Source organism: Cyclopterus lumpus, chromosome 4 (genome assembly GCF_009769545.1).
Source record: "Cyclopterus lumpus isolate fCycLum1 chromosome 4, fCycLum1.pri, whole genome shotgun sequence".
NCBI lineage: Eukaryota > Metazoa > Chordata > Actinopteri > Perciformes > Cyclopteridae > Cyclopterus > Cyclopterus lumpus.
This window is the reverse complement of record NC_046969.1, coordinates 13,441,848-13,460,697: the sequence shown is the minus strand read 5'-3', so window position 1 is coordinate 13,460,697 and position 18,850 is coordinate 13,441,848. Positions and strand designations below refer to the sequence as shown.

At 43.3% G+C, this 18,850-nt stretch overlaps 1 protein-coding gene across 1 annotated transcript; it reads left to right on the top strand.

Annotated features, from left to right (window-relative positions):
* The first annotated feature begins 139 nt into the window (after nucleotides 1-139).
* On the top strand, nucleotides 140-18,223 carry crb1 (crumbs cell polarity complex component 1). Its single transcript, XM_034530387.1, is given in 14 exon segments — nucleotides 140-145; nucleotides 313-505; nucleotides 3,453-3,689; nucleotides 4,582-4,777; nucleotides 4,925-5,064; nucleotides 5,411-5,593; nucleotides 7,080-8,039; nucleotides 9,099-9,649; nucleotides 9,791-9,956; nucleotides 10,773-11,709; nucleotides 12,360-12,404; nucleotides 13,049-13,171; nucleotides 13,492-13,618; nucleotides 17,856-18,223. Coding segments are annotated over 14 exon segments (4,083 nt in total). The 3' UTR covers nucleotides 18,075-18,223.
* Nucleotides 18,224-18,850: the final 627 nt, after the last annotated feature.

The following is an 18,850-nucleotide window of genomic DNA, read 5'->3' as shown; positions in this document are numbered from 1 at the left end:
GTTTGTGCTCCGTTCATGACCTGACTATAAAACACGGGATATAGGTCTCTCTTTATTTGTCTACACGCGTTTTGTAATCAGTTCATAAATAGAGCACAACATAGACACACCTTAATGTAGCCTACACATAAATGATAACATGTGGGTACTCCTGAGTATCTAAACCCATTTATGTGATGTTTAAATGTTATTCCTAAACATCAGTTATCCTTCTGATAACTCCCTCCCATGTGATTCGTCACTGCCCACTCTGCGCGGGAGGGTGCGTGTTCAACGCCACGCGGTGGTCTTTTGGATTATTATTCCATCAAGAGTGTGCATCAAGTGGATCTGGAGTTGACAGCAGATGAGTCGCAGCAGGCAGGCGCTGAGAGATCCGTGTACGACAAGACTTCAACTCAACGATCAGGATGATTTCCTGTGACGATTATGGATTTAATTCGCTGTCATAATTTTGAATTACTTGCATGCGCAATTCTCATTTCATCACTGTTGGTGATAGGAGGTAAGTGACTGCTTCTTCTCCCTTGGTTATGAGTTGAGTTTCAGTTGTTTACCAAGGAAAGGCCTACTCGTTTGATGTGATGCTGAGCTGTATCATCATCATCATCATCATTTCCGTATTTCATAGATTTTTTTTGCATTTGAACACCTGCTGAACTAGACTCAGTTGGTATTGCAACTCTCAATTCCCCACAGGATGCTTGCTCTCGTGCCTGCAAGTTGGATACAAGACTAATTTTAAAACGTTTGTTTTATTAACACTTTATTTGCAAAGTTTCCTTAAACCTTAAAATTAAATAAAACAGTGTAAAGATAGATACCAGCTTCTGTGTTTTGAATGAGTCTAAGAATTGGCTTGCATTTTAACAGTCCATGTTTAGAATATCAATTAAGACTGTGAGAGTTGACATCTTTGCCTATATGGTAATCTTTGCACATCTTCTATGGACAAACAGAAATCTTACAATGGTGAGCAACGTAGTGACCCATGAGGGGGTGTGAGGATTGGGGGGTTGGGAGTGTGTGGACAAGTGATGGACTATATGTCTCAGTGGCTCTATAAAACACCTAACAATAACCTGTCTTCTTATCACCACTGAAACAAACAGACAGACAGCTACACCAGCGACATGCATCTGTCAGGTGCCCCACATGTGCTATTGGAGGGCCTCCAGATAGGACCAAACAAAGACCCTTAGAATACATTTGCATATGAAAAAAGCCTTACATGCTGTGGGAGGGGATGTGTGGTTGGCTGGGCTGTGTCCCAAACAGGCAACAAGCCAGGCTCTGCATCGTCTGAACTCAGGGCCATACTGAAGACCACTGGATTTAGTAAACAGCAAATCTTACATCAGAGAGCACTTGTCATGGTTTCCCAAGATATACATGATAGTCTTTTTTTTCTCCATTGTTATGAGAGTCTATGTTTACACATAACATAGCTACTGGACAAGTGCAACGTGCCTCTAATCTGGTCTGCATTTACTGGCGGATCCTTGTTGTAATGAGAGCTGATATAGATATATGGTCAGAGCATCACCACTGATACCCATGATCTCCATCAGACCCCCAGGACAATCGGCCCATACCTCCAAGTCCAAGTCTAGACATGTATAAGCTGCTCCTGGAGAATTCTGACAACTGTCTGAGGAATTGATTGACCTCCACCAATGATGGAAGATTGGTGCCTGAGTTGGTGAAAATGGAGCAGCAATTGTAATTGCACTCTTGTACTTCTTTGTAGTCTGTCCTCAGCTTGATTGTGCTCTTGAGGCATGATTACTGTGCGCCATTATCATCTGTGAAGAATATTGATGGAATATCTCTTCATATCAATGTGGCTACGTGTGTATAATCCAAGCAGCATAATGATGTTAACTCTGTCTTGCACCCATCATGCAAAACATACTTTCAAATGTGGTTCAGTCTGATTATCATCTAATAGAGGCAACACTTCTCCAGCTGATTTGAAGCCATCTTTTTGTGGCATCATGCATCTGTGGCCCCTTATGCACATTACATAAATTATGAGGATTGCTGTCTCTGAGCTGGTCCCATTTGTTCTGCCTGAAGTATGCCAATTTTCAGATGCCTCGTGGTAGCTATTTGTCTCAAGGTAAACCCGATGTATGTCAGCAGTGAAGCAATATGGAATGCAGCATTATAGGGTTGAGGTTGTCAAGAAGTTTGTTTTTTAGGTCACAGTGAAACTTTTTAACCCTTTAGATCTTGCTTGACCAACTCATGGGTACATCTTCATAATATAATGATGTGCCGCCTCACATTGCTCAAATCCATATACTCGAGTTATCAAGAGTCAATCCAATGTAATAATGCAGCAATGACAAATTACATCATTCATTTAAATATTTTAATCATTGTAAGTATGGAACAGCTTCAGTTAAGTTTTGGAACAAATGCAGAATTATTATATTATTATTTTATTATAATTCTAATTATTTATTATATATTATATATTTATTATATATTTTCTATATTATTGATGTGTGAGGGTTTTTAAAATGCAGTTGCCTTTTTTGAGATTTGAGAAATTAACCAAGATTATAGAAAATACCATCTTACAAATATTGCACATTCTAATGCCTGAGTTATCAGCTATATTTCTAAAGCTTCTAACTAATAAACAAATGCCCACTTTTACCAGGGAAGTCTGGTGGAGTCTATTTACAGTAAAGTTGTGAACTCTAATGTTTGGATCTCATCGGTGGATTCTGTTTGTTTAGTGCACTTTCTGTTCTATTTCTATTGTTTTAATATAAAAGACAAGGTGCAGTAGTGCTATGATGAAATAAGAATCCTTGAAATGCAATAATATTTATTTTTTTAAATGTGAGATACATTTTATGATCATTAAAAAAGGTCTAAATTAAAGAAACAAACAACCCTATTTTTAAGACGCACATGATTAAGTCATAATTGCTTTCATTGCGGTCACTGGGGAGGATCAAGTGCTGATCCCCTCATCAGTATGTATAGCATGCATTGATAGAAATGAGACCTAAACCCAGAGCAGCGTGGCTTTAATGTCCTGCTGATCAAAACACACCATTAAGTGTGAAGAAGTAAATGCTTCAAATCTTCAGGTCAGATGCAGTTGCCATGGAAATAGATTGAACGCCAAAGCCAAACAGTGTAATTGGTTACCATGGCAGTCGGCCATGACGCCTTGAGAGGCTCTTAAATTTAAAGCCCTTGTACTGACAGCTGCTGGATTGTTTTTATCAAAGCAACAGAAAGGCAGCAAATGACCTAATCTAAAGCTTAGCAATCGGGAACAAGATGTTATACAGAGTGCATTTTATCATGAGTCACTTATGTACTTTTAGTCAAACCATTGCTTTGCTTCAAGACTAAATTGATTATTATGAGAAGTAAAGCAATGATGTTCTGTGATATCAATATTTCTAAATGTGATCTGTTCATAGGTGCATTTCCTGACAGGCTGCCTTCCCCAGTGGATCACTGCTCTCCAAACCCGTGTCAAAACAGGGCGATATGCAGAATCCGGGGGGACGGCTACTCGTGCTTCTGTGTGCCGGGGTTCCAGGGGGCTCACTGTCAGATTGACGTGAATGAGTGTGTTTCACAGCCCTGTAGGAACGGAGCCACATGCGTGGACAGAGTGGGCCGGTTCTCCTGTCTGTGCTCTCCGGGGTTCACTGGTGAGTGGAAAGAACCGTGCTTGGTCTCCCTAGAGCATCTTAAGAGTGAGGCCACATCATTTCAATGCTGAATTAACAAAGGGCTTTATGATAAGGATTCCTATAGCCAATTTAGATTGATAGAGAAAACAACGGTGCTTACACACACCAATGTCTAACCTCTGTTTTGGATGAATTTTAATAAATGTGTGAAACGTTGAATGGGGTTAAACATAGGTCATCCATGTTGTTAAAGAGCTGCTAACATGACTGTAGACTCTTGTTTTCAAATAAGTCTGGTCAAGTGAGAATTCAATATGGTTTCTGATTATTTTAATGTAATTTGGAGTAGTAAAGTGTAAAATCTCAACTAACAACATCTAATGTGATGATTTATGAAATCTCTTATTGGGATGCAATTTACCTCTATTGTATTTCTGGATGTCTGGGTCTTATGTTTATTTTATATTCTTTTATGTTTCTAACAACCCCAAAACTACCCATGCTTATAAATATTAGATTAACTGAACCCCAATCATGAATTAATCTACTGATAAGAGCCTGAGAGCATCATAACACATGCAAAATAGATTTAGGGACTCACCCTTTTTGTTCATTTACTGCATTTAGGCAGTCATGTCTTGTAAGTTGTACTTCATTGTTCAACTTTCATTCTCATCATCTTTTTCCTACATTGCACAACGATGTTTTGTTGTGCAGGGATGCATTCAAACATATATTGTCTACAATGCCTTGTTTTTGCAAACAGCTGCAGAAGCCAGCTTGCTGTGAGGATCCACTCAGGATCACAGCCAGACCACATGAAAGCTTTGCTCATTTTGACCCCCTGCCCCCCAGTCTGTGGAGCGGGCTCACTCGCCCTCTGACATCAGAACTGCTTTGATTTTCACAGGACCCACGTGTGAAGTCCCGATTGATGAGTGTCAATCACAGCCATGTCTCAATGGCGGCAGTTGCCATGACTACGCCCGTAGCTCCTCTTGCACCTGCCTGCCTGGTTTCCAAGGACTGCGATGTGAAATCAACATTGACGAGTGCCAAGAGCAGCCGTGCCAAAATGGGGCTCTGTGTGTAGACGCGGAGAACGAGTAAGTGGCCCAGACAGTCGTTGGAAATAAGAAATTGTAGCTTTTGCGAAGTTTATTAAAACAAAATTTCTGTTTGAAATATGTTAAACTTGTTCACACAGACTTGAGGAAATACGTTAAATATTGTCACTAATGTGATCATCTCAGCTACAGCTGTGACTGCTCTCATACAGCCTTCACTGGCAGACTCTGTGAGACGCCACTGCCGCCGTGCCTCTCTGATCCCTGCTTAAACAGCGCCACCTGTAAGGACAACCAGGGCAACTACAGCTGTGAATGCTGGCCAGGTACATGAAGCACTTTCTCACTCAGTCAACAGGGAAAAGATTGTATTTCTGAGTTACAGTCTTTTTTTAAGGTTTAGAGACACTGGGTAGTTTGGTAAGAGAACAGGTGGCGGTAAGAGTATGAGAGAAAATAATTAGTAAACAGAGATTGAGGCAAGTGCTGGTGAAAGAGTGAGCAAAGACAGACGTATACTGAAAACAGCAGTCAACACCGGGCATTATCAAGATTACAACCGCATGAAGCTGCATACAAACTAACATTCTGGCACTTTTACTTAATCTACTATGTGTTGTCAATCGTATGTATTATTCCCATCAGAAACACTATCTGACTTCCTCATTCCAGGGTTTGAGGGCCGCCGGTGTGATGTTGACATCAATGAGTGTGGCAGCAGCCCTTGCATGCATGGAGGCCGCTGCATTGAGAGGTCGTGGCAGGTTCTGTATGGCAGTGAGCCTCTGCTTCCTGAACAATATGACCAGCAGCATGCTGCGGGCTACATCTGCAGCTGTCCTCTAGGATCGACTGGTAATCTATTCTGATTAACCAAACTGAGTGTATTATGTCTTACACATATCTCACAGTATGTGCAGTCTGATGAAGGGAATAAGCCGTTTCTGACTGGAGCAATAGCAGGGTGAATGGGTAAATTATGTACAGAACTAGAAGGGTGCACTCACTATTTCCCCTTTTAGCATGTCGCCATTTTTTTAATAGATGAAAGATGCTATAGTCTATTTACAATTGACAATACTCCACATAATAACATTGACATATGCAGAGTATATTGTTGGTGCTTTGATGCCCAGAGAAGCTTTACATTGTTATAGTTCAGTTGCAAAAGCAGAAAATCCTGTTTTTTTTCTCCTTACACAAGACTTGATATAACAATGAGGTAAGACTGTGAGCTGTTGGCTGCTGAGAGTTGTGTTCTAAAAATTTACTCTGTGCCAAGTCGCTGTGGCATTGACTCAGTAAGGTGGCTAAATAGCATTAGTTTAATCCCCAGGATCTGGCTTTGCTGGTCTCCTGACTGGAGCCACTCAGCCCTATGTTCTTGTAGAGAAGTAGAAACAGAGCAGAGCTCCACTGGAATGGCGTGTACACACACACATTAATATGGTGCAGTTAGACAAGTTTGAGGCTATCCTGGGGGAAAAGTGACGGCATGATGTGGACACCCGCACCATGGATTTGGGGGATTTTGTTGCTTGGATCAGGTAACATCAGAAGATGTTTCTGTATAAATAGATATTTAGTATATCATTACGTAATAGGTATTTAATTCCTGTGTTTGATTATCTTTTCTTTTACCAATATAAAACAAATACACCTGTTGTTACTGTATTTTTCTACAGTATGCTGTGTTGTGCTATGTAACATATATATAACTTATTACTCCATATGTGCCAACTTATTTAATTTGTTTTAGCTTTTAAATCTAACCATTTGTCTACTGTACACATTTTAAATGTAGATAGCAACCAACACATTACAAGATTTCTGGAGAAAAACAGCAGATAAACAATGTTGTAAAGATAACACATGGATAAGTAATAGTTAGGTATGGTGGTATCTGCAGGTGTACGCAGTAAAACAAACCACCAGCATAGACAACTAGGAGTAATTTCCCTGGCAGTTTGGCAACAGGTGATGCTAACTTGACTTGGCAGGTGTATCCAAGGCACCAAAGAAATTTGATAAAACAGGAACCATGATATACATATGATGAGTTTGCAAAATAGGGTAGAAAAATGGAAATGAAAACGATGGACATTTCCTTTGTTTTTTTAATGTAACTTGCTCCCATAATGTCCAAGCATATGAATGTGACTTGTTTGTCATAAACCCACATCTATTTCTTACAAGACCACTGAACAAGAATAATGACAATCATTTCCTCTTCAGTGAGCAGAATTACATTGCATGCGTTGTATAAAGGCAGCAGTAACAGAGTTCTTCTCTTGCTGCAAAAACACAAGCTTGGTGTGACTTTATATTTTTCTACTGACAGGTTCCCTCTGCCAGGAGGTGATAAACGAGTGTGATCCCATTCTCTGCCAGAATGGGGGCAGGTGTGAGAGCCAAGTTGAAGGCTACATTTGCCACTGCCTCAAACAGAGCCATGATGGTGTCCTCTATGGTGGTTTACACTGTGATGTGAGGCTAGTGGGCTGTGAGGGACATGAATGCCAGAACCAAGGCTCCTGCTCTCCTTTCTTGTTGGATGGGACTCAGGGATACACCTGTTCCTGCTCACCTGGGTACACTGGACCCCTCTGTCAGACCCCCACCACCTTCTCCTTTGAACGCAGGGGCTACGTGCTGCTGCAGAGTCCCCAGGTCGATACCGTAGAGTCCTGCAACATCACCCTCAGCTTCAAGACTACTCTGCCCAGAGCGTTGTTGGTCCAGTGGAACAGCAGCGGGCTGCTGCTGAGACTGGAGCTGGACGAAGGGCAGCTTCGTCTCTCACTGAGGAAGGAGGTCTCTGCTGGGGCAGAAAGCCCAAACCAGGTCCTGGAGCTCCCACACAATGTCACAGATGGAGAGTGGCACTCTGTGAAGGCTGTGCTAGAAAGTGGGATGCTCAGTCTGACACTCTTGGGTGATGCTGTGAGCTGTGGGAGCCAGTCATGTCACAAGGTGGCCCCAGTCCAAAGCCCCCTGGCCAGGCTGGTGTCACCTCCTCAGGACACTTTCATTGGAGGATTGCTTCAGGACTCAAACAGCCCCAATGAAGACTCTCCACTTCCAGCATTTATTGGTTGCATGCAGGATGTGTTTGTGGACTGGCAGCTCGTCGTCCCCGAGGACTGGCGAAGCGACTCTGCTGTTAATGTGTCCCCTGGCTGCAGTCACAGGGACCGCTGCCTGGACGTGCCTTGCCAAAACAGAGGAAAGTGTGTCAACCAGTGGCAGAGCTACCAGTGCCGATGCCCGAGGCCTTATGAGGGGCAGGACTGTGAGGAAGGTATGTTCACAGCTGTGAAGTAATAGACAGTCAAATAGCAGCAACACAGTGTAAAAGATAACAATACATTTTATTTGTATAGCGCCTTAAAAGGTACTCAAGGCACTATACATGGTAAAGATAAACAATAGAAGCAACAGCAAAACAAGAAAGAGGACAATAGTGAGAACCAAAATAACAAAATAAAAACTATTATCACAGGCAAATGAGATTTAAGTGCTGTCTGAGGTGATGGGGGAGAGAGTTCCAGAGGGAGGGAGCAGCAATGGAGAAGGCCCCAATGGAAAGGTATGAGGGGCGAGGTTGTGAATTTTTGTGTTTTTGCTAGTAGTCCCTTTAAACTAGATTCTTTTTTTCACTCACACAACACAAATTAAGTAAAGTTTGGGATAATCATCGAATGCAGAAATGGGACTTTTTGAGAAAACCTGATTAATTGAGTTTTCAGAAGAGTACCACGTAATTTTCACCAAATGTCTTAAGTGGGTAATTAAATAACATCCTCAGTCGCTGTAACAGAAGATAAGGGGGAGAGATGAGGCCAGTCAAAAGCCAGTAAAGGGCGAACGCATGAGATCCTCTTATCTGACGCACTGGATTAAGGATACAATTCTATTTTGGAAATACGACAAACATGCAAGGAAAGAGTAGACAGTTGAATACAAAATACAAAACATCCAAATCTAAATAATAAAAAGGAAGTTGTAGTTTGAATTTGCCACTCAATACCAACAAATAAAATGCATTCATAAGGTTTTTATATGACCTGTCATACACTGTTAGTCCTCTCTGCTTTAGCTTTAAATAAATGGTGTTAATTTTAGTCTCACAGATTTGTAAGAGTAAGCTCTTTTTGTTATCTCACATGCTATCGATTTTCTTATACTGATTTCACTCAGAAGATTGAAAATAAATTATATTCTAGAGTTATGAAAACACTGTGAACATTCCAGTTGAAAAAGATTTGTTTTCTAGATGTTGACACCCAGCCAAGTCATTTTTCTCTTTCATCTAAAACATTTTGTGTTGCATCTTATTCACATGTTCTCCTTTTTGCAGAACACGTGACCGCACGCTTTGGGAATGAGGACTCTCACAGTTATGCAGCGTTCACTGTCACCGATGATCTGGATGAAGACTTCTCCATCTCCCTCTTCCTGCGTACAAGGAGGCACCACGGACTCCTCCTGGCGCTCGCCAACAGCAGCAGCCAGTACCTGCACATGTGGCTGGAGGATGGCAAGGTCACAGTTCAGCTGAATAACTTTGAGAGTCTGAAGGCAGAGAGTGCGATTGATGACGGGGAAGTCCACTTTGTGAGTTTAGAGGTGGCGGAGCACCGTATGTCTCTGTATGTGGCAGCGGAGAAACAGGCCGATGTGGAAGTCACAGCAGTCGATGTCCAAGCAGGACACGCTGTGTATGTGGGGGGTCTGTTGGAGAGTTGGACCACTTCAGTGTTCGGTGGATATTTTAAAGGCTGTATTCAGGACCTGAGGATCAACGACAGGCAGCTGCAGTTCTTTGGGTTGGGCACCTCAGCGAGATCTTATCCTCTGGAGCTCAGGGAAAATGTGACTGCTGGATGTTCAGGCGACAATGCCTGTGCTGTGAGTAAAAAGCTTTGATTTGTTGTAACCTCACTCATGACATCATATAGATACAATTCATACATAGTTACATCTCATATTAAGTGTAAGGATATGAGATATTATTTGGTAAAAGCCCCCGTGTCAATGTTTCATCCTCAGACGAACCCTTGTCTAAATGGTGGGATGTGTTACTCCATGTGGGATGACTTCAAATGCACCTGCCCCCCCAAGACAGCAGGGCCGCGCTGTGAAGAAGTCAGGTGGTGCGAGCTGTCACCTTGCTCCACGGACTCAGAGTGCAGGATGCTGAACCAGGGTTATGAATGTAAGTTATAAGCAGAGCTGTTCGAATGTCCAAGTCCTGTAAGTCATTATAGTCAGTTATTATCTCAAAATAATGAGAACATTTCTCAATAATGTTGACTTAATATCACCAAATAATAAGAACGTTTCACATAATTTTCAGATACTAAGTAATTATTTTTTAGATACTTCCTTCTTATATATATATATATATATATATATATATATATATATATATATTTCTTTCATCACAGTGGCAGAAATGGGCTTCCATAGTGGTAAAGTGTGTTTCCCTGTTCTATAATTTCTGAGTTACATAAAAGCTATTAAACCCAGACACAGAGTTGTTTACCTTTTAGACTTGCATTACATTTAGGTTAAGTTACCTAATCTAAACCTTGTTTTGTAGATTTGGTCATTGTTGACTTAATTGGCCACTATGTAACCGGATGTTACAACACGCTTGATTATATCGGCCATCTGGCCTCAATCCGCCCTCACAGTATATTCTATGTGCTCCGTAAAGCAGGATTGGCCTGAGGCCAGTTTATCTTTTGTTGGGATTACTGTCTCATAAACCTCACATGTACAGTGATTACGAGGATACCTGCTTGTTACGGATATTTCCGACAGATTACCCCATCTTGTTGCCTTGCAGTGTTATAAAACAGCTCGATGCCATGCTGTAATAACACCATATGTTTTTTGTGGTATTGTCATACATAAAGCCTAATCCAAACAAGAAGCCCACCGACAAAAGGGTTTTAATGGTGCAACAAAGTGTGTGTGTAAATGTGTAAACAAATATACAAAACATATATTCTCTCCAATCTCCTAGGCTACTCCAATGCAACCTTCCTGAATGACGGCACTGTGTTGTCCTACCGGGGAAACGGTCACATATCCCGCAACCTAACTAACCTCTCCCTAAACCTACGCACACGAAAGCGCAACACAGCTATTGTCCACGCAGAGAAGGGCTCAGCATTCATTACACTCTCCGTCCAAGGAGGTTTCCTCTTCATGGAACTTCAGAGTCCCACCGGAGAGGAGGAGGAGGAGGGAGAGCAGGGTGTTACCACGGTCAGTCTCAGCAGCAGGACGAGTGTCAGTGATGGCGAGTGGCACAGCGTCCACCTGTTCATGACAGCGCCATGGGCACCAACCTCCCGCTGGACTCTGGTGCTGGATGAAGAAATAGAGGACGCCGGCATTTCCAGGAGCCAAGGAGGCAACCTGAACTTCCTCAGGCAGGGGGTGGACATCTTCTTAGGGGGCATGGCCCCTGATGCTGGGTGGTCCCTAGCTGGTTGCCTGGGCACAGTAGAGCTAGGTGGCATTGCCCTGCCTTACTTCAGCTCCTCTGATGTGAACCTCCCACGTCTGCAGGAGGAGCAGTTCATCCAGACGTCACAGCAGCCGCCGCTCCTCGGCTGCAGCGGGGGCCCCGTGTGCGAGCCCAACCCCTGCCTGAACGGAGGGCAGTGCCAGGACCTCTTCAACACCTACAACTGCAGCTGCGCCGCGGGCTGGGAAGGGAGACGCTGCAGCTTCTTCACCGACACATGCGCTTCCAGTCCCTGCGTTCACGGCAACTGTAGCGTGAACGGGATAACCTACGACTGCACCTGTGTGGCAGGTTACGCAGGGGATGACTGTGATGAGGAGGTGGATATGTGTGAGAATCACCTGTGTGCCCACGGAGGCACCTGTCTGCATGGGCCAGACAGGTACGCCTGCCTCTGCCCTGAGAACTACACTGGCTCCCTTTGCATGTAAGTTCAAAATAGAACTAGAAATAATAGAATAAAACGGCGTAGTCAATTTCTGCTGACTGCCAAAGGCTTGCATTAAACATTGCCAGATAAATATGTATGCTCTGAAGAAAACTTTTCTCTTCTGCTAACAGTTTTTGGAGCTCAGGTACTTAGTAAACACAACATACATACATAAATAAATGCTCCAATTTGCACAAACAAGGGACCACACTAAAACACAAATAAAGTCCTTCAATATAAATGTTTCCACATCGCTGCCTCTGTTCAGCATTTCAACCACGCCTGCTGTGAGCGTCTCAGATGTTGCATTTCTATTCTAGTGTCAGCCAGAAAAGGCCTCAGTCTGCTGTGGTGTCTCACTACACAAACCTCTCTGGTTCAGCGCCAGTTTCTTTCCCCTGTCATCTCCCGTTTGCTTCGGAGAACCAGCAGGGGAACGCCTCCGAGCATTTATCCTGTAAACACACAGCCTCTTGCATTTGGCCTCTTTTGCACAAGGAAAACCTTTGCAAGTGTCTCGCTAAGACAAGCTGCACATCACCTTTTACTGGGAACATCTACGCTGTAAAGTTTTCATCAAAATGACTTCTTTTTGTTTGTGTTTCTTTCTACCCCCTTTCCCCGTCTTCCTTTCTGTTTCTCTCCAGTGAACGTATTGAAGAGATTCCGTGGTACATTGTTGTCAGAAATGTGTAAGTCTTTTTCTTCCTCCTATTTCTCAGGTGTTAGCTATTTGTTTCCTGTTAGATATTCATCTCTCAAATGTCATGTATAATGTCTCCTGTTTTTTTGTTTGGCTGTGTGCAACAAAATGCCAAGCAAAGCTAATATTAACACTGCCTGTGACATCGTTTGTCTTGAAATGAGATACCAACCGTTTCAAATGAGTGACAGCTGTAGATCAAAATGATTCCTCTAAATTTAAACTTCACCTCCAAAAATTGTACGCTTTTCAAAGTAAAGACTACAGTATTTTGTAACCGTCAATGGATGAATTGACAACAAATACATAACATTTTGAAACAGAACTGCTGTCAGAAGGTTAAAGCAAATGATTGTCTTTTTCATTCCTGTACATGTGATTTGACCTCCTGCTGGTGAATAGTGGCCAGAGGACTTTAACGTTATTAACCTGGTCCTGTCCTAAGCCTCTGCGTCTCCCCTGTGGGGAGCTGCAGCAAGCTGAACAATACAGCTCCAGCTTGGCTGATCCTTCTGCTTCCGGCGGACGTAAAAACATAAAACGCCTCAATACCTCTGGTACTACGGCTTTAAATACAACACAAACAACACATGTAATAACCCTCTTAAATGTCTGCCTGTCTCCTGTAACCAGACGGCCTAAGCTGCCTGTTTCTGTGTGCGGCGATGACACCAGAAACTACACCTGCTTCAATGGAGGCAACTGCACTGACAGAGATCTGTACTGTGACTGTCCGCCTGGCTTCATTGGACACCGGTAGGAAAGAAACATATATTAATATTATTAAATGAAAGGCCCGACCTGTAAATGAGTAAAATGCCTCCACAGCCAACTGAGATACTAAGACTGATTTATCTACGCAGCGTAGCATGAGTTTGTGGAGAACACATTAGCTGATTAGCATCAGCTGCTTCATTCATGCTTCACAATCACTGAGTCCTTCACCAGCTGTGTGCAGCTGCAGCAGCTTCCTCTGCCTTTTTTCTTCTTCAGAACAAACTGTATAACGATAACTATAAGTGGTCACTTCCATGACATGGGTGTGACCTGACTGACCTGTGACTCTGTATTGTTAGGTGTGAGCAAGAGGTGGATGAGTGCAAGTCCAACCCCTGTCTAAATGGAGGCTACTGCCGCAACCTCGTCAACAAGTTTGTGTGCGTGTGCGACATGAGCTTCGCTGGAGACACGTGCCAGACGGACGTAAGCGACATTTACTTTTACGTGGCTGTGCTGCTGTGGCAGAACCTCTTCCAGCTGCTTTCTTACCTCATCCTCAGGCTGGACGATGAGCCAGAGGTGGACTGGGGAGGCAATGACTGAATGTGTGTGTGTGCGCGTGTGTGTGTGTGTGTGTGTGTGTGTGTGCGTGTGTGTGTGTGTGTGTGTGTGTGTCTCTGCATTTGTTTTTGGGACTGAGAAAAGTGGGTGCAGAATAGGGTTTGCAAGTTTGTCAGTGAATGTGTGTGTGAGTGACTGATTGATCATAAAAGATTAGAATGACCAGTGGTTTCCAATACAAAGCTCAGGGGATCAGCAGCTATTTATGAGAGCACACATTAGGGGTTTCTCTAGTTCGACAAGGTTAATGGTACCACAGAGCTGTTTCTGTGCCTTAAAATTATACTTTAGTCATCAGAAGCACCTTATTCAGTATCGTAATTTACTATATTACTCAATTTATTTTACTTATTTAAGTAGCTATAGATCACAGATTCAATAATATCTTCCAAAACCAACACACACAAATGACACTTTAGGGCGACAACTAAAGATCATGTTCATTATAAAGTCCTCTGTTTATTATTGTCTTGATTTTTTCACTTATTGTTTAAAAACTAAAGTAACACACTCAAACTGCTTGTTTTGACTGGCCAATAGTCCAAAACTTGAATATATATTTTTTTAATTTGAAACAATATGAAATCACAGAATTGCATCCTAAATCACTTCAAAGATTATATTATTAATCTACCTAAACTTGTTGGCAGTTCATTGACTAATTGATTGATCAAACAAAACAGTGCCGTATATAATTACTGTGGTCTAAAGGAAAGGATGGACTACATTCAATAAAGAACTTTCTGAAGCAGTGAAGAACATTATGGAATATGTTTTATTTATAATCTTTCTCGCTGAAGATATCCTGTCAGTCTTGTCTGAACTGGATTTTGGGAGCTCCACACGGAGGAATGTGTGAACTATCAAATACGGTGTTGTAGTTACAAAAGCGCCTCGCGGAGCTAGAAGACGACGAGATGTCTAACTTTGTTCTTGATGTGCATTCAGAGCGCTGTGGCGGCTCACTGACTGACTGCTGTGTGTTGTTTTGTAAGTTTCCTCTTCACCTTCCTGACTGAGACAAATATATTGAAAGCCTAAAATCCTCTGCAGCTCTGCTTGAACGGCACTTACCAACATTCACCGTGCTGTTGTGGTCAACATTTCATAACACCATAAATCAATCAAGAACTTGATTGTGTCTTTTAGTCTCATTGTGCTGACATCGTACTGGATGATCCATGTTTGACGGTGACTTGTTTGTCTGTCTTTCCTTCATCATATTCTGTCCTCATGTCTTGTCTCGGTTTAAATCATGTCTCTGTCTTTGTTGTTGTCAAATTAAAAAAACTTCGTATCAGCCTTTGTCTGTCTTCTGTCCTCTTTTCATCTTTAAATATGTTGTCTCTTTCATCACCACACATTTTGCTTTCATTTCCAATCTCCTCCCTCCATTTTCTCCTCTAGACGACTAACCTCAGTTGAAGGTTAACTGCTGTACAAATCCTCTCATTGATTTCCTAACTGTGTCAGTGTGTGTGAGTAAAGGAGCGGAGGCCGAAGTCAGGTGGTTACCATGACACCAAACAGAGACACTTGATCTCTCTTAACAAGATGTAGTGTGAGCAGATCCCAGAATAGCCAAAGTTCATCGACACACAAAGAGTCAAACACAGAGCATGCGCACAGAGCTGCACAGTGCTGCTGGTCGGAGGTTATTTTATAGTGTTTGGGGTAGTCAGGCAGTACAGGGAAGGCTTTCTACCATTTAACATGACAAAAAAAGATTAAAGGAGCTGCATTTAACATTCAGAGCAATAACATGGCGGCACACAACTATTATCTATGTAAAGATGGGGCAAGGTAATGTCTACCTGAGCAAAGAATGAAGTTGCTCTTCCTCTATGTGTGTTGTTATTTGAGATCCTTGCTTTGTTGACATAGCCGGACTGGCCATGCGTGCTTTTAGTGCATGTGAACGTGATGGCCGCCGCTCTCCACTGCTGTCATATGGCGGTTACAGATGATAATGCCTTCCCCACTGAAAGCTTTGTTGTGAAGCGTAGCGCTCACCTTCCGGTTCCCCCTCAGGTAAACACTGTTCTGCTGTGTCAGCACTCCCGCCACTGTTTATGCTGTTGGGTCGCCTTCGTCATGTTGAGAGCCAATCAAAATGCTCCCATTATCCTATCTTACACCTTCAAAGAATAGGTTCATATTAAACACAAAAAATCCCAAACACAAGATGCAGGAGCGGACGCAGGTTTATGAGAGAGGCGTGCAACTGCATGTTGACTACACGTCAAAAAACAAACATGGCTTGCTGTAATCCTTCTTCCTGTTCATACGGTCTATTTAAATATACTTTTGTCCTATTTTGTCCCCCCATCCTTTACACTGGAGTCACATCAGGAAGGGTTCTGTTAACGGGCCAATATGAACAAGTGAAATGAATAAAGCAAAACAGTGTCGATGTTCGACAGACTTGAAAAATGGGAAACCTATCCTTTTGTGCAGACATTGGTGGCCTGCACAACACCCTGACCTCCGCCTCAGTGTGTCAATGGTAGCAGGCCATGTTCCTTTTGACCATTCAGTCAGTGTGCAGTTGCACTCCTCTCTCGTACACTTGGGTCCTCCGTTCCACCCCGTGTTTTTGTACAATATTTTAGTATTTTTCTACTGTGTGTATGTATGTGTGTGAGTGTCCTTTGCAAGCACAGGTAGCCCTTATGGTGAGGAAAGAGGGGGAGGAAAGCAGTTTTTCAGTGTCGGCAGTGATATGGCCATCCTTTGAGAGAAGCAGAGGGAGAAATGTGCCTCGCCAGCGAAAACAGCAGCATCTGGCACTGAAGTGCAGTTTCAGCAGAGAGCTGGTGGCATTCACAGAAGTTTGGTCTGCTTCACAGAAACGTATGAGAGCAGCTTATCTGGCAGGCACACACACACACACACACACACACACACACACACACACACACACACACACAGAGCAGGTTGATAGTGCTGACAGCAGGGAAGCACTGCTGCCGTCTCTGTGTGTGTAGCGGCTCTGCCGAGGCTTCAGGGTGGCCTTACCTTGTACCTTAGAGACTGGTTAGTTAGACATTTCCGTGTCTGTGTGTGTGGCAGTCGGTGTCTGATGGCGGGTCCTGGCTTCAGGCTGCAGTGGCTCGCTTGTGTCACACTCACTCTGACAGCCAACTATGCTGCAGTGACAGGTAAGCACTTTCCAGGAGTCAACAAAGCCTGTAGCGAGGGAAAGAAAGCGTAATGTCTACAGCGTCGAGCATGAGTGCATAAGTTATTTTTTGCCTCAGGATATGGATGGTTGTATTTTTACAAGAATTATGTTACCATGTTGATTGCTCAGTGTAAAGTTCGCTGAGTTCTGAGATTTAAGAGGCTTTAGTTATGGAGATAGTGTCAGCCAAATTGTGTGTATATGTAATATACTTATACACATACATATACTTACAGCTGTTGTTGCTAACCCTTGAAGCAGCCACTCTGTGTCACGACTATCACACCAACCAGATCTACTGATGTAAGCATCTGCTGCTGGTTAATGAGCATTAACACTCATTCACCGGTTGCACTGGAAGCTTGATTCGGGGGGTTTGACTTGCGAGGTCAGAACTCTGTGTTTGCATGCAGGGTAGTTATGAGCTATTTTTGGTGTGTGAGTGAGTTTCTGGTAGTGTTCATGCTAATGGGATCATCAGGCAGCATCTTGCCTGTGTGTGTGTGTGTGTGTGTGTGTGTGTGTGTGTGTGATTCTCCACAGACGGAGCGGGCTCCATCCAGCTTGCGGGTGGCTGCCGTGCTGGCACGTGTCTGGTTTGCTTGGCGATAGTGGTGACGCTGGCCGTTGCCAAACTGCGAGAGAGGCGGCAGACGGAGGGAGGTTTCACTCTGCGGCAACTCGAGGCTCCTGGTGGTCTCAACCCACCTGCTGAGCTGGGAAACACATCCATCAGCACTTTGGCAGCTCACGTGGAGCGCCTGTTGTAGTGTAAAGCAGTGAGGAGAGGAGAAGTGTGTGTGTGTGAGGGTGTGTGTGTGTGTGTGTGTGTGAGGGTGTGTGTGTGTGTGTGTGATTGCGACAGAAATAAACAATGTTTTTTAAAACTAAATATTTCTCCCTCTTTCCCTCCAGTTGACCTCTGAGGGTTTGACCTCTAACCTCTTACTGTCCATCAGTCTGGCATCTGTCGTCCTGCTGCTGGTTCTCGTTCTCGCCTCCGTCAGCCTGGTGGTGGCGCTAAACCGCCGGGCCACCCACGGAACCTACAGTCCCAGTCGGCAGGAGAAGGAGGGATCCCGGGTTGAGATGTGGAGCATCACCCAGCCGCCGCCTATGGAGAGACTCATATGAGATGCAGGCGGGGACATTGTTTACATGTAGGGTGGTAGTGAAGGAGCTAATACAGAAGAACCGCCTCCATGTAAACATAGTCTTCCCCTCACAGTACCTCCGTTTTAAATTACTGCTGTCTTTCTTCACAGGCTGGAAAACTGTCTGACATTTTGTGCCACTGTTTTTGTGTAATCGTACATATCTCAGTGCTTCATCCATCTTCCTGTGATGTTGTGCAGCTGGCTTCACCACCCAGCAGTGCATCTATCAAAATGCATTAAAATGATTTTAGCTCAGACCGTATCTGAGTCTATAAGTCTGCCACAGGTTGTAGTCTGATCCATATTGTTTAGGATTGATGGACCGGTGAGCACTAAAAGGAAAACCGTGGTAGAATTTGAGACACAGAAGAACATTATGTTAAATCCTCATCAAGAAACAAGCAGAATGAGTCCGAATGTTTTTCATTTACAGGATAAGGCTGTAGGTTTGTGTTATTGCCATGGAATGATCGAACGTAACAATGTGTGAGTCTGTCATTCAACAAACAACTAGCTCCAACCACCGGAGACAAAGATCTATTAAAACTGAAGAGAGAATAAGGCTCAGTAATTCCCTAAGACAGTTGGGCACTCAAACAGGAGTAAACTGTTCATTTGTCGGGAACTATTTTCAGCCGAGGATTAATACACATTTGGTGCTCAAGTGAGTGTTTATTTACTGCAGCAGGACAGAGTGTGTGATTGGCTCAAAACAAACTACAGTTCCTGAATCATTATAGTGAAAGTGTAACA